At 46.8% G+C, this 16,717-nt stretch overlaps 1 protein-coding gene across 1 annotated transcript in view; it reads right to left on the reverse strand.

Annotated features, from left to right (window-relative positions):
- Positions 1-12,318: 12,318 nt before the first annotated feature.
- LOC138527325 (zinc finger protein 883-like) overlaps positions 12,319-16,717 on the reverse strand; it is a 150,374-nt gene continuing 145,975 nt past the window's right edge. Inside the window, exon 3 of the mRNA XM_069638377.1 lies at positions 12,319-15,895. Within this exon, the coding sequence (XP_069494478.1) occupies positions 14,793-15,895 (1,103 nt within the window). The 3' untranslated portion in view covers positions 12,319-14,792. The remainder of the gene's footprint in view (positions 15,896-16,717) is intronic.

The following is a 16,717-nucleotide window of genomic DNA, read 5'->3' on the forward strand; positions in this document are numbered from 1 at the left end:
TCCTTCACCATGAAAAAGGACAAGCGCCAACCCACCGCGTCAGACGTGAATGAGGGCCCGACGAGCTCCGGACAGCAAGGATAAGGTCGAGGTGATGGCCCTGTACTGGAGGCGGTAGCGGCCCTGAAGGCGTCCATGGAGAGCAAGTTGGACGCAGATATGGTGGACATGAGCCTCCTCTGGCAGGATGTAAGGGCCCTGGCAGACCGAGTGGGCATTGTGAGACATTGAAGCTCACAATAAGGCACCAATAGCAAATAACAGTGGCGCCCCCGACCCCAGGGCTGGGGATGAGGCGCTGCCCTCCGGACCATGCCGGATATCGGAACAGGGGCGCCTGCTCCACGCTGCACACGGCGGGTCTAGGGGACCTACATAAGACGCTGTGAACGCTTGCAGCCTCCCGCAAGTGGGAAGAAGATAGGAGCAGGAAGCCACAACACTGTGTGGGAGGAAGGATGTGGACCAGAGAGGTCCGGGCAGGTCGTGCGGACCGCACCAAAGGTGAGCGGAGATCCAGTGAAGGATGAAGATGGGGACAAGAGTCTGAGCCCATCTGAAGGGGGGACACCGTGATATTGCGGTGAGCAGCTGCTAGGAGCAAATTGTTACATGGGAGGCTGTGACCCTGTCCAGCGTTGCCCTGATTCAGAGAGTGATCAAGGCCTACAGAGTTGTGGTCATAGCTGACCGATAGGGTGGTACTGTGCACCCCGGCCGCGTAGAGACTGCACAGATGCCACTGGGTGGTGCAAGACATTTTCAACAACCGGCTCTGCTGAGAAGGGTTCATACTAACTAGGGAACCCCCAAGTGCATTTTGCCACGGGCGAGGCCGCAGCCACCCTACCACCGCCTCAACTCAGGCATTGTTTCAGGCCCACCTGGTTGGGCCCACTGCAGACAGCCGGGACGGCACAGTGCCCCCTGGCCCGTAAAGGAACTAAAGGGACCCCCTGAGGGTCCCGGACACTATCACCAGCCTGCAGTAAGGCACACCGCACTGGGCGCACTGGAGCACTGACCTGAACCCTAGAATTACAGGGGGCGACATTGAGGGGCCGAACCACATAAGGCAACAGCATTAAGCCTATAGTGTGGCAAAGGCACACAACACGAGACTCACTGGACGACCAGGCTAAATCCAAGTGAAGCTGGCCGCCTCTACAGAATAGCAACTACAAGAAGGAACGAGTGCCCATACAAGATTAAACCATACAAGCAAGGTCAAACCCCAGAGACTAGAGGAAACTAGCCGGGACCGAAAGGGAAGCTAGTCTCTGCGCCACAGCTGGAGCGAGCATCCCTAACAAGTGACTACACAAGGAATAGATACATGGGAGGGCGTAATCCATTGCCCCTCGGAGATTAGCTGAAGGGCACCTGCACTCTCTGGCACAGCAAAGGATACACCTATTCCCTGCACACATCCCGGAGAATACGGCTGAGAAAGCCGAATCAGACCACGGGAGTACACAACTACATATAAAGCGATCCCAATTGCCTTCGGACATTCAGGGTGTGCTGCCTGCAGATGCCACGTGGTGATGCCACCTGGGTTGAGAGGCAGCGCACAAGGTGCTGAGTGGGGACTGTGTCTCGCATAACACCATGAGGAGAGGAATGCCAGGCAAATCTAGAGGCAGCAGAGGCAAACAGACCAGCATGGAATCCTTCACCAAGAAAAAGGACAAGCTCCAACCCACCGCGTCAGACGTGAATGAGGGCGCGACGAGCTCCGGAAAGCAAGGATAAGGTCGAGGTGTTGGCCCTGTACTGGAGGCGGTAGCGGCCCTGAAGGCGTCCATGGAGAGCAAGTTGGACGCAGATATGGTGGACATGAGCCTCCTCTGGCAGGACGTAAGGGCCCTGGCAGACCGAGTGGGGATTGCGGAACAACAGATGCAGACCAACACCACTGATATTGCTTCCACCCAGACCTAGATGTCGGATGTATTACAAAGGGTGAGGATCCTTGAGCATAGAGCTGAGGATGCAGAAGGGAGAGCCAGAAGGAATAACACCCGGATTGTTGGACTGCAGGAGAGGGAGGAGGGCAGAGACCCCACAAACTATGTTGAAAACCTGCTGCTACAGGAGATCGGAGCAGGAGCGCTGTCCCAAGGCTTTGTGGTGGAGAGAGCCCACAGAGCCCTCTCTAGACGACCTCGACCAGCAGCCCCTCCGAGATCAATGATCGGCAAGATCATGAACTATAAAGACCAGGAGAAAATACTAACATTCTCCAGAGAAGGCGGGGTGATAACTAGAAACTCTTCAAGAATAACAATATATCCAGATGACACGGCCCTGGTCCAGAGGCAGGGGGCACGATTCGGCCCGAATAAAGATCGCCTCAGGGTGGCAAACATACGCTACATGCTGCTATACCCGACCAAACTGAAGGTCCTGAAGGAAGGCAGAAACCTATTTCTTTGAAATGACGGAGGATGCCCAAGAATGGATGGACCAACAGGGCATCCCCCATCAGAGATCCAGGAATGGCGACAACAATGAAGACCAACCCTGATGACAACACGTGTGGACCTGGCACTGGAGAGGGAAGTCAAGTCGGGATGATGCCAAGTAAGCAAGCTGGAGAATATTTTGGCATTTCCAAGGGAGGGCGAAGTGACAACGAGGAACTGTTAGAATGAATGGATGGATCTGTAAGGGATCCCACAACCAAGAGCTGGGAATGGGTGAACAACAATGCAGCCCAATGTGATACAGAGTGCGATGATGATGAGCAACCTATGTTAAAGATATGAAGACTAGTAGATTGACAAGTGGAAGCCCATACACTCTGGGCGAGGACCGCCAATTGCCAGGCAGGAACCCCACAGAGGAACAGGACTCGAGATGCCAGTTTTGAGGCATCCCGCTGCAGCGAGTCCGCCCACGGAAAGGAGGGTGGCACGAGGAAAGGGGCAAAGCCTGAGCAGGGGGAGGGTGGCTGGGCATTTGTTGACAGTTATAGTTAGCGTGTCGTAAGATTGGTTGGGAGATGGCACAAGTGGAGGAGGAAGCACCAAACAACATGGACTTGGAAGAAGAGCAAGCAGCAGGCTTATAGAGACACATCCTAAAGAGGGCAGCCAGAGTGGTACAGAGAGATGGTGGAACCGCAAGGACTCCGAGCAGATAAGTACCAACAAAGAAGAGAAGGGCCGGTCCCACCTCAAGTGGGGAAGACCGGCAAGGAATGAAACAAGTGTGCCCGGCGCAAGACATAGGACACCATATAGGCTCATGGGAATGGAAGGGCCGAGTGACACAGTAATTGAATGGGCCAGAAAAAAGCTATCATAGTTACCTGGAACGTCAGGGGACTGAGTGCCTACGTCAAGAGGCTGAGGGTCTTTTCCTGGTTGAACAGGGCGAAAGTTCAAATAGCAATGCTGCAGGAAAGCATCTGACAGCTGAAAAGCAGACAAAACTTGCCAAGAATTAGGGAGGACAAGTGCACAGCTCAACTTACTCGAACTACGCCAGACGATGACTGACGTGGATTTCCACAGGAGTACCCTTCCAGCTCATAAGACAAGAGAGGGACTCGGAGGGCAGAATGGTGATTGTACATGGAATGCTGGAGAACAATGAGGTGTGCCTGATAAACACGTACGCCCTTAATCATGACGCGGCAGAATTCTTCAGGACAATTGCACCCCGGCTGGCTCCACACAGAGAAGCGTCATTCACATGGGCAGGAGACTTCAACTTCACATTGAACCCGCAGGTGGACAGATCTGACTCCAGACAAAGGAAGCCAGCACTGCCAGCCAGAGCTCTGCAGAAGATTCTAGACCAGTTGGAACTGGATGACCTCTGGAGGAAGGTATATGCTGACACCAGGGGATACACACATTATAGTGCTCCACATGGAATATACACTATATAGATTACCTATTCATGGGCAGCGAGTCACTCTGGGAATTCAAAGGGATACATATCAAGGCACGAATGCTGTCCGTCCACGCCCCACTAGTAGCAACATGGGCATACCCACAGGGCGACTGAGGGCAAAGGTGCTGACCGATGGGGATTTCCAAGAGCACATCAGAGCGATGATAGACAACCATTTTGACTATAATTTGGGGAGTGTGGACAGTACTGGAATGGTCTGGGAAGCCTTTAAGGCAGTGGTTAGGGGTGCAGCGATAGGGAATGTGGGAGGATTGAGGGGAAGCATATTGGCAGAGCTGAGTGAAATTGAAAGGGAGATAGAACGGGAGGAAAAAACAGTGGGAATGAATGGAGAGGAACCCAGGGATCTCACCACATTAAAGCTGCAGTGCAACGCCATTTGGGAGAAATTGGGGATACAGGACTATGGGAAGTACATACAGAGGCTGCATGCGGAAGGGGATAAACCCAGCAGACTCCTGGCCTTACTTACTAGACAGTATAGCAGACACAACCCCATAAACGCAATAGAAAACAAGCAGGGGAAGGGTAATGAGGACCCAGGAAGGGGTGAACAGGGTTTTTTCACGATTCTATGAAAGGCTGTTCTCCCGGAACCAAGAGACGGAGGCTGGTGACATAGCCGATGCCCTAGAGGAGAGTCACCTTTCCAAGATAATGGAGGAGCAGGCGCAGATACTGGGGGCACCCCTCACCGTGGAGGAGTTGATGGCCGTAATAGCCAATCTCCCAACTGGCAAGACCGGACGAGTTACCAGGGGAATTTTATAAGAAATATACAGACACACTGGCCCTGCGACTGCTAGAGATGTATGAGGAGGAGTATGAGAGTGGACGGTTACCACAGAGTCTGTCAGAATCAGTTATAATATCCATATTAAAACCGGGGAAGCCCCCCCTTGAGTGTGGCTCCTACAGACCGATCTCCCTGATAAATCAGCACTCCAAAATCCTGACCACAGCCTTAGTGAATCGACTCAAGAGAGTCATACCTACAAATGTGCACCCAGACAAAACGGGACACGTACCGGGGAGGAACAAAACATGGAATCTGTGTAGACTTCACCATGTAGTAGACAGCACGAATCAGACACAAGAGCAATGCAGGGTGGCATTACTTGATGCCATAAAAGCATTTGATTACGTGAATTGGGACTGGCTCTTGAGTGCGCTCACCCATTTTGGGAATGGGGAGGGCTACCTCTGTTGGATAAAACTCCATTACAGGGACCCTAGAGCAAGGGTGAAAACGGGAGGACATATCTTGGAGGGGTGGAATATTGGTAGGGGCACTAAGCAGGGATGCCCACTATCCCTGATGCTATATGTTTTGGCCCTGAAACCATTTGCGTTTTTCCACAGGCAGAGTATAAGGATGCCGGAACAGAGATCGATGGGGTGCTACACCAAATCTCGATATACGTAGACGATATGCTCCTTCATGTCAGGAACCCGAGAGAACACCTGCCGCACTTGCTAGAAGCACTGGGTGCTTTTGCCAGGCTGTCGGGAATCACTATCAATAAGGAGAAATCCTCGCTGTTCCCCCTGGCGGACCTGAAGAGAGCCACCCCTCACCAGTTGCCTGACTTATGACTTACATGGATGCCAGTCACCATCCGCTATTTAGGAGTGGACATACATCACAACACAACATTGACACATACTGCTAACACACAGGCGGCCCTGGACAAGATAGGGAAAGCAGTGAAGTTCTGAAGGACACTCCCACTGGGGATGATAGGGAGAGCGGCCTTTTTGAAGATGGCGGTGCTGCCCTGTCTACTTTACTATTTCACCAACATTCCATACAACATACCTGGCTCCATCTTTAAAACACTCAATACACTGGCAAGGGAATTCCTGTGGGGAGGAGGGAGGAACAGAATAGCGCTGAGCACCTTACAGAGGGATTATGAAGGGGGGTGTTCAGGTTGCCAGACTTTGAACGATACTACCTGGTGGGGCAGCTCCAATTTGTGGTCTGGTAGTTGGGAGATGACACATCTATAGACACATTGCTTTTTTCAACCGGCAATACAGCATTACTATTTGAGGGAGCTCCTCTGGATAGATGAACTTTCAACTAAACCGCTCCCCAACATTGTCAAACTGGGCCTGACCCTATGGAGGAGAGCTTGGAAAATCCAGGCAATACGGGAGCACTGCTCCCAGCAGATTTCCGTTGCGTGATTAATTGATACCTGCACAGATCCCTAAAAGCATATCGGGTACAGTGGGAAAACAAGGGAGTGGTTCAGATCGGGGAGTTATGGAGAGACAGACAATGGGTGGACTTCCGGACCTCATGGAAGAACAAAACATACACAGAGGCCAATTTGTATTGTATAACAGCATGCTCTGGAAGATCAAGAGGAGGTGGAAGACGTTACCCGAGGGGGGAAGAAAATGAGGGAGACCTGGATGCGTGGTATGATGTGTCGGAAGGAGGACACACAGTGTCCAGACTCTATGAACGACTCCTGAGCAACAATAACAGGAACGAGCTGCAGGCGAGAGCTAGATGGGAGGAGGAACTCTAAAAAACCTTCACGGATGAGCAGTGGCACAGGACACTCTGGTAATCAAAGAAAGTCTCCAGGAAAGCAAGATTTAAGCAAATGCAGCTTTACCTCATACACAGGGCATACCTCACGCACAAGAGAATGTCACTCATGGGGAGCAAGCAAACCTGTAACTGCCCATGCTGCGTGGCAGAGAAGGCGGATATGTTAAACATGTTCTGGTCCTGCCCAGTGATTACTAACTTCTGGGACAGTGTTAAAGACAAGGGGGAGGCAGGAGGCATCCAAATGCAAGCATGGCCTACGGAGTCATATCCGTTGGGGCTTTTCCCGAGGGGCGACAAACAGAGGACTCATATTGCAAAAATGAAAGACTTAATGTATACACTGGCAAAGCGCTGCATTGCAATGGCATTGAACACATGCAGGGGGCCTTCCATAGAACTGTGGTGGGATGATTTGAAGAAATGGACGGTAGCTGAAATGTTAGTGTGGACCAGAGCGATGCAGAGGGAGGAGGAGAAAGTGGGGCCAAGATACTGGCATGGAACTCCCTTATACAAGACCTGTTTCGGAAGCACTGAAGGACAAGGCACACCAGACCCTGAGGGGCCGGTGGAAGACTGAATAGCCAGCGGCACTGTGGGAGAGGAACTCTCAACGGGGAGGGAAGGCAGCGACAACGGGCAAGCCGGATGAGTCCCGACCTGGGAATAAGGACAATAAGGTGCAAACGCGGAGTATAGTCATAGAGGAGCCAAGCTAGCGCACCATGAAGATAGGTGACAACGTGCGGAATCCAACATGAAGTGCCAGTTGTAGTGTGATGTTTGTTGGAGTTGTTGGTTGTTATGTGTTATTATAAATAATAAAGAGTTAAAAAAAAGTTATTTTCCTTTTTCTGGTTTTCACTGGAACTCAATTTAGGCGATTCACTTTTCACCCCGGATTCCCCTCAGCCGGGCTTAGATCCCTTTTATCACAATTAATCTACCTCGGCTGGGCTCGGACCAATTTCAATTATCATCAACTATCGAAGACTTTTGAATGTGCACAGGGTTTGGCTTGACCCGTTGCAGGACCACTTCAATTTCACAATTCCTTTCCTTTTAACATTTGCCATCTTTCAGTTGGCTACCTAACAGAGACATTCGAATGAGCACCCACATGGTGCCGGACCACTCTGTCTACGGTATTGTATCCTGCTTCAAAGTTCAGTCATTCATCTGCGGTATTAATTATATTTGCGTTGCTTGCCCCATACACTTCAGACACTGTTCTCTTCAGTTTTCTCTATACAATGTTGCCTCTTGCAACTTTGGCTTTAACACAGACCGGTCTGGTATCAGTCTCCCCAACTCACCGGCTGTGCTGACTTCACTGGTGCTGCTTTGTTTTAATAGCCAAGGACAGTACCACAGCAGCAAACGATTCTCCCCGCCTTGACTAGCGATGCTACAGAGCCCCGGGTACCTCTGACACACAATGCATGACTCTTCAGCCTTGATTCCTGGTCTTAGGCTTCCTTTTCTTGAAGGTTCATTAAAGTAACAGTCTTTTGTTGAAAAGTTCAAGGGTACTTCCCTCCTTGTAATTCACTTCGGTCTTGCCGTCTTCCACCTTGTATTAAACTGCCATCTTGCAACTGTGCTTCCTCGTGTACTTTGCCTTACCCATAGAGTGCTTTTGTGCTCCACCTTTTATCCATGTGTGGAAGTGTGATGGAAGTCAGGTGTGTGTAATGATCAGTAATTGCCTGACCCTGTCTGACCATTGTATTGGGACACGTCAGGTATACATCTCAGGTGTTAGTCTGTTTTCTCTCACAGTGAGCTGTCCGTGAGAAATTGTTCGTGTTGGAAAAGGGGGCGGTGGGTTGAGTTCCTAAGTATTCTACCTGGTAGGATGGGGTAAAGGTGTTACAGGGAAGGGGGTACCGCCATCCGGTGTTCGACTCCTACTCCCTGAAGACCCCTCACCCAGGTGATCCTTTGACATTGGTCCATTTCCAGGAACTGGATCCAAAAGCGATGGCTCTGTCCTGGCCACCTGCATGACAAATCCCTGGGGACTAGCGGGTGAGATACCTTCAGAATTGTCACACCAGGTTGTCTCCCAAGTCAGTTTTGTTTTATCTATAGTTACAGTGCACTGTATAGAGCCTCTTTTGTATATATTTTGATGGAATCTTATACTTTTAAACAACTTTTATATTTTTAAACAGAGCTCTTTAGTATTTTGAATTCTTCCTTTTATTTTTAGTAATGAAGCTGCTTAGGCGGCTTAATAATGTAAATAGTGTTGTGTGATTCCCCCTTCTTATATAAAATGGTTAAAAATGGCTGTTGTACTGGGAGAAAGGTGATAACTATGCTAAATGCTAGCTAACAAAACCATACATCAGCATTTTGGGGTCTGGCTTTCTTTTTGTGGGTGCTAAAGGTTATGGTCAGAGTCATTTCTTAGACCTGGGTCCTCATCACGAGTTAGGTGCCTGGGCTATTAGCGTTACTGCCAAACCCATTAGCGCCGGATCACGGGTTTGGCGGAACGGTAAGTTCACATTCCCCATTGGGCCCATTCGGGAATTCCCCATTCCCCGTTGGGCACAATGGGGAATGTTTGGTGCTATTACCGCCAGCAGTAATAGCACCAAAAATCAGCATAATCGCTGCGGATTTTCCCCCAGCTCAGAGCTGGGGGGAAATCCGCCAAGCCCATGATTTGGTGGACCCTTAAATGCGGCTGTAATAGCGTTACCAACGCCTTTAAGGGTTACCGCCAAACTCATGATGAGGCAGCTGTTCTTTATCGTTTATCCCAACACATTAGTAATCCATTCCATGGTCCTGCTGGTACTTCAGTCAAAGTGAGAAGAGGACTTCTTTGTTATTCCCCATTTGTATCTGTATCCTGCGGACATGTTTCTGGGTCACTTTGGGAATCTAAGCGTCTTGCTTTGGATGCCCAATTGCCCGGGTGTCCAGAGCAAAGGGCAGACATAGCTACGGGTAGGAGTTAATATCTCTCTCTATTTCATTATTTGCCCCATGTTTGAAATGGACGCACCAGGAATGACATCAACACAGCACGCAACAAACTAACATACAAATCAAACATCTGCACTCCACTGAAACAACTATTTGCATCCATTCTCCTCAACTGCCACTCTACATTTGTGCACACACACACCCACAACAACTCCGCCCACACTACCTTATCCTTGGGATACCTCTTCGCGCCTCAAAACACTTGTGTACAGGTGCTTTATAAATGAAATATCATATCATATCCACCACAGAGATCGCCCACTCCTATCAGGTGGTGTATAACTGTCATTTACAAAGACTCACTCACACTTTGCAACCTCACTCACCCACCAAACACATCCTTCGAAACTCACTGTATCACTGACCCCTCCATGACACCCACATCATACATTCTTCCAACTAATTTCTCACCCGCACATAAAATCCCAACTTTCACACTGAATAGTCTGACTTCACCACTAGCAACCACAGCTCCCCCTACACCAACATCTACCCTGGCAATTTTAACCCAACTTGTTCCCATCCAGACAGTAACCTCATACTGAACAGCATCCTGACTCTGCTCAACCTCTATGACCTTACCCAACACACAACCTACCCCATGCATATAGCTGGCAACACCCTCGATTTTCGGATTGAAGCAAAAATCACATCTCCATGCAAAATTGAATCTGGGCATTGTGGACCGACAACTTTGCAATCCCCTTCACACTCACTCTGCCACATAACACCCCCACCTGCCAGACATCCCAACTACCCAGTGAGACCAATCAAAAACATTACAGAGCCTAAGCTGCACTCATACTACCCCCTCCTTCCTTGACATATATCCCTCAATTCTCCTCAACAATTACAACACCACCATCACAGAAGTACTCAGTAAAATAGGCCCTCTCAAAACACAAGAACCCCATAACCACCACCATAAACCATCATTCAACAATTCCCTCCTCCCCATCAAACAGGAAGCCAGACACCTTGAGAGGGCCTAGCAAAGGAACCCATGTGCCTCCTTCCAGATACCCCTCCAACATTGCTGCTACAAATACAAGAAGGCAATATGCAATGCCAAAGCCACCCACTACCTCCAAGAACGCCCATCCACCACCAATCACTTTTCAACATCATCAAGTCAAGTCAATCTCCAAACCACCATGCACATCCCCATTGACCTCAGTATGTAACCCGCCCATGGACTACTTTAACTCTGAAATAAACACTATCAGACAAGCCCTCCCCTCTGCTGTCCCACCCCAAGCCTCTACTCCCAAATCTTCCAACACAGGGAGGACATTCCATCAAATCGAACGAAACACCCTCACAACCAAAACAAGTATAGTTTGTGCAGGTGCAGGGTCAACATCACAAATGTATGAGCAGGTATAGTCTGTGGAAATTCTATTACCAAAGGGATTAGGCCTTTCTACACTGACAGAACCGATTGCACGTGTCTCAGCATTCCACCGTATCCTGGCAGTATGGAGAGCTCAGATAGACAGGTACACAGTAGGGTGAAGGGTAGCAACAATATCGCTCACTTCTACACTCAGAAATCACAATGAACAAGAGTCCGGCCATGTTAAAAGTTGCATATTTGGCTAAGCAGTGCATTAGGCCACAGTTCAGAGCTTCTGTCACTTCACCTCATGTAGGTCCTGCTCTAGCTTCCTTCCAGAGAATGCTCGGTTGCCAAGTTTAGAAGGAAGGAACTGTAACGTAGCTAATGTATCAAGGATCATTCGGGAGACCAGGCAACTGTATCCATTCCTGATAGCAGACGTGTAACAGAGCAAATAGTGGTGAAGGAGATATCGGGTGGGAAGGAAGCCTCAAGTCAACACATTGCCAAGAACACAGACACAGGTTATGGTTACACTGCTCTCTACGGGCAATTGGGAGATGGGCTCAGACATGGTCCTTGCAAGGTCACTTGTCCCCAGGAAGTAGCTAGAAGGATGTGTACTGGATATGTTTCAGGATGGGAGTCACAACGATGGCTGATTCAAGGCCTAAGGAAATGATCTGAGTTGCCAGAATGTCTGAGCACAGGAAGGATACGATTGCGTTACATTTACTAACACGTGTGTTGACCTCACTGTTCTCACTCATAACATTAATGGACCGTTTCGAGGGGCTGCCACATCCCGAGTAACTAATGTTGCAGAGACCAGAGTACAATGTTTTCACTAACTAACTTGTGTGGGGTTAGCCAATCAGAAAGCGGATTTTCATGTTGAACATGCAATTAGGTAATTTACAAGGGGGTGGTATTTAGATGGTCATGGACAATGAGTTACCCAATGCGTGCAGGGTGATGTACGCTTTCCTTTAGGTCTGAAATGAAAAGAACAAATAAAGAAATTGAGATTCACATGCATCTTTCATTTTCAAACTGTATTATAATTTTGTGCTTTTCATCTTTATAACCTGTAACCTAATGTGGGCAGGGAGAGAGTTTGCAGTTCGGTTCTACAGGGCTATCTGACTCTCCCGGCCGTGATTTGCATGCAATAAACTTGTTTTTTCACTCAACCGGTGCACATCATTTTCGCTTCCTTGGATTACTTTTTGGGAATTCTGTTACAACTTCCTGGATGTTGCCTGCCAGCCACGAGCCGCATCAAACTGCATCACCACCCTGGCTCCGCTCTGGATTGGCATCACCATCTCCTGTCTCTCACATTGTACAATCCCGCACTTCAAACAGGACAAATCGCACCCTCCCCAGAAAGCCATCACTCAACCCCATGCTCCCCTGAAATACACATAATTAAACTGCCGTAACCAGAATCATGGAACGCTTACATTTATTTCTTTACTTTTTTTTATTTAATGTGATACGGTTTAAGAAAAGACAAACCTTTCACATATATACAAAACATTACACATATAATATACATTTAACATTATAAGTAGTTAAAAAAGATCATGATTGGTGCAATACAGAGTAAATACAAATAGCCAATGTCAGTAGTAAAAGTGTTTCTAAAAATGTAACTGTAGCAATTATTAAGGAAATTTGATTTCCCTCAAGAATTCTATATCAGAAATGTTTAGTTGTCAGAGCTTGGGGATCACGCACAAGTCTCGAAACATGATTAATTCTTAGGGGACACAAAAGGACACAATCAGTGATCAAAGTGGTCTAAGCTTTCCATTCTGGCAATCTAAACATCTTCTACATAAACTGGTGCAATCTTTCATCTGGCACCAACTATTTCATGGGTTAAAAGAGATTAAAATGAAATCTTAAAAATTATTGACGAAATGTAGGACATGGAATTTTTGTAAAGTACAGTCCAAGAAAAATCATGTTTTCTTTGCAAGTGCAATGTGGCTGAACTTCACTTTTCGTGTTGCACCAGTTTAGTTTTACTTCACTAGGTCTGTTGCTCAATGTATCAATAGACAAACTCATTCTAGATCACACATTTTGGCAATGAGCGATCCAGATATGATAGGCGTCCTTTGATAAGTTAAAACTATTGAACTCAGAATTTTCTGGCGGGTTTGAAAACGTATTAAAGTGAAATGGTATTTTTCAGTTCACTAAACTAGCCAAAGAAGAAAGACCTAATGCATAGTGGATTGTGGAGATTGGGGTATCAACTGGAAGTTTTAGAATGGATTTCCGAAACATCCCTTCAGGTTTAAACCAGGGAAGGTGTTACATTAGATCGAAACATTCAGCACCATAGTAATCACAGGAATGACCTTAATTGTGTAACATTTTAAAACAGGAAGTAAAGCAAAAGGACCAAATGTAGAATTCATCTTTTTCATTTTTGTGATTAAAACAGACAATTAGTTAAATGATTTAGAAGTACCTATAAGAAAGCATAGGTAGGTTAGTTGTTGTTACAACAGCTGGAGTTAAGCGCCATTTAGGTACCAGTAAAACCCGTTATAGATCGATCTAGGGGAGTTTGATAAGATCAAGGTATTAGATTTAGCAGAGCTTTTCATAAGCCAGCTGCAACAACCCAATCACCACAATCTGCTCACCTCTCACAATCAGGCATTTGACCTGGCCAAAGCATGGAGACTGCTACACGTCACCTCCTGGATGACCTCCACAATATCACTGGCAAAGGGCATGCAGTGCTCCTCATGCTCCTTCTCCACAGCGTGCAACCCCATCAAACACACCATTATCCAAAACATTGTATCCAACAGGAGGAATCTCTCAGGCGCTGCTCTCGACTCGTTCACCTTCTTTCTCACTGACAGGACACAACCCCAATATTGATTTGACCCCACCTCAGTCATGTATGAGATCCCGCAAGGATCAACCCTGTCTTGCCTCCTTTTCAAACTGTATGTTGAATTTCTCAGACAGACCATTAGCAAACACAACATCCATTTTCACCAGTCCACAGATGACACACAAATATTCATCTAAATCTCAGCCCTCTCAAAACTCTGCACTCTCAAAAGCTGTCTCTCCACCATCATGGCTTGGATGGCCACACACTTCCTCAAACTCCATCCTTCCAAAATGGAATACCGCCTCATATACCCCCAGTCATAAACCTACCTCACACCCTGGATCAAAGAACTTGCCACAGTCAACCCACACACAACCCTCTACAAACCTGCCAAGTCCCTAGGCTTCATCAATGACTCCCAACTTTCCTCCACCCACCACAAAGCTGCTATCATCAACACCTCTGCAACCTACAATTCCACCCTGTAGGCAGGATAAGGCACAGCCCTCCCCACTGCAGTCCAAGCACTTGTTCTATCAAAGCAGGACTACAGAACCAACAGCACCCTCATCCCACTGCACGCCATACAGAATGAAGTGGCAAGGTTCACCCAAAAATTCACACATCACCCTAGGTCTCCCTTAGCTCCCTATGCCTAAGGGAATTGCTTTCAAATGACTCTGATGTATACAAACCCATCCACCTTAAAACTCCATATTACCTTTACGACAAATGGAAGCCCATCACCCATATGAAACACCAGACAAGCCAAACAATATCTCCTGCTTATTCACTCCTACGTATTCACTCTGCAAACTAACATGCACACAAAATGAACATTCACCCAGTGGACACCCAGAACTGGGAAATACCCTACCAGTCCACACGAGCGCTGCACCGTCCATCACCACTTGCCAAAAAAAAAAAAACTGCTCTTTCAGTCAGACCTAATCCAGCCACACCACCATCACTCGTCTATCCTAAGCTTCCTATCCTGTCCTGAAAAACAGAATGGTTGTGGATTGGGGGCCTTTTGTTGCTAAAGCAACATACATTTTTTTTGCTGTCCTCCACATATACCATTATGGGTTCTTGCCTGATGGGCTATCATGTATTCCATGTGTTAGCATGTGTTTCTTATGACTATCCCAATAACAAAAGCGTTGCTCGCATTCAGAACATCGATAAGGTTTTTCTCCTGTATGTATTCTGTAGTGGACGAAAAGACATGACTTAGAGGTGAATGTTTTTGGACATTCAGAGCATTGATATGTTTTCTCCCCTGAATGTATCCTTTGGTGACACACAAGGGTTGACGCTCTACTTAAATATTTCTCACATTCAGTGCACTGATAAGGTGTGGGCTTCTGTGTCGCCACTTGATGTGTCTGAATGTCTCTGCTATGACTAAAGTTCTTTTCCATTTCCACATGTGTTTTCTGGTGCTTTTTTAAAAACTCCATCCGCGCGAAGCTCTGCTTACAACGAGTACATTGGTAAGGCCTCTCTTTTGTATGTGTTCTCTCATGTTTGGTAAGAACGTCCTTGCGACTAAACCTCTTCCCACATTCAGTGCATTTATATGGTCTCTCGCCTGTATGTATTCTATGATGTACACAGAGATCTCTTCTTGTGCTAAATTTGTTCTCACACTCGGTACATGGAAAAGGTCTTTCTCCTGTATGTGTTCGCTGGTGCTCAAGTAAACTTGCCTTACGGTTAAAGGATTTCACACATTCGGTACATCTATATGGCTTTTCCCCTGTATGAATTCTCTCGTGCCTAATAAGATCATGAAGATCAAGACAGGTTTTTTCACATTCCGAGCACTGATATGGCTTTACTCTAATGTGCATTCTCTTCTGGTGCCTAACAAGAAAGTGTTTTTTAGTGTAACATTTTTCACATTCAGTGCACTGATATGACTTTACTCCTTTGTGGGTTCCCTGGTCACCTGATGTTCCTTGATGCACATTATTAAGCACTGAATCCTTGAGGTCATAATTGCTGTTCATTGTCGTCTCTGGCTCCTTTTGCTGATTCTGAATGCCTGAATCTACTCCCTTCTGGGAACTTTGGAATTTCTTCAGTTTTGCGTTTGATGATGAATTGCTGCTCTGGGCCACTATTTCAGTACATCTTGCAGAATTTCCACATTTTCTTTCTCTCTTCTCTCTTTGACGGCCTGTTGGATTACATGAGAATCCTGTGATTAGTTATATACCTGCTCCTATAGATATGACATAAGCTGTAAGATATAAGCAGATATGATGCAAGAAGAAACCCTTGGGAGTGTTTGGTAGGATATTCTACAAATCTCAAAACATGCGCCGTGAATGCATTCACACAGATCACGCATGTCTTGCTTCACTGAACCTTCATTTGGACCTTTGAAGGAACCTGTTCCAGGTGCTGCTGCCAGAAACCTGGTCTGTTCAGTGAATAATGACATATACGCCATCACAAGAGCACCTGACAGAAACACTGAAGTCATATAATTAGAACACAAATTACATCTGGGCCATGGTTGGAATCGAACATTGGACATGAAAACGTTTTCAAGATATTTTTCTAGTAATATAAAACTAAGCCATATTCACAAGTGATTTATTTCAAACAACACAATTTGGAAACAGTATTAGCACCTTAAGTGCATACAAGTTTTAGTATTTTTATACTTCATATAGCTATTTAGGTTTGCATATTATCATATTAAGTGCATCATTGCAGGAAGATTTGTATTCGGTTTATAGTTTATGAATTCATACTAAAAAAAGTGAAAAATAAATAAAAGTACGTAGTTAAACGAATTAACCCTTCAATGCTGAACTATTTGTAATATTTGTCGCGTTCTGCTCTGGTGATATGTTTCAGAGAGCGCCCAATAAAACATGCGCAGACTCGTAGTGATTCATACAGACTGCTTTATTCCTCTTCCGCCCCCTCCCACCCATAATCCTTTCTACTTCCGTTTGGGAGGTGACCCTAACTTTTTTTTAAAAAAATT

This window comes from Ambystoma mexicanum, chromosome 14 (assembly GCF_040938575.1).
Source record: "Ambystoma mexicanum isolate Mex_15411 chromosome 14, UKY_AmexF1_1, whole genome shotgun sequence".
Classification (NCBI taxonomy): domain Eukaryota; kingdom Metazoa; phylum Chordata; class Amphibia; order Caudata; family Ambystomatidae; genus Ambystoma; species Ambystoma mexicanum.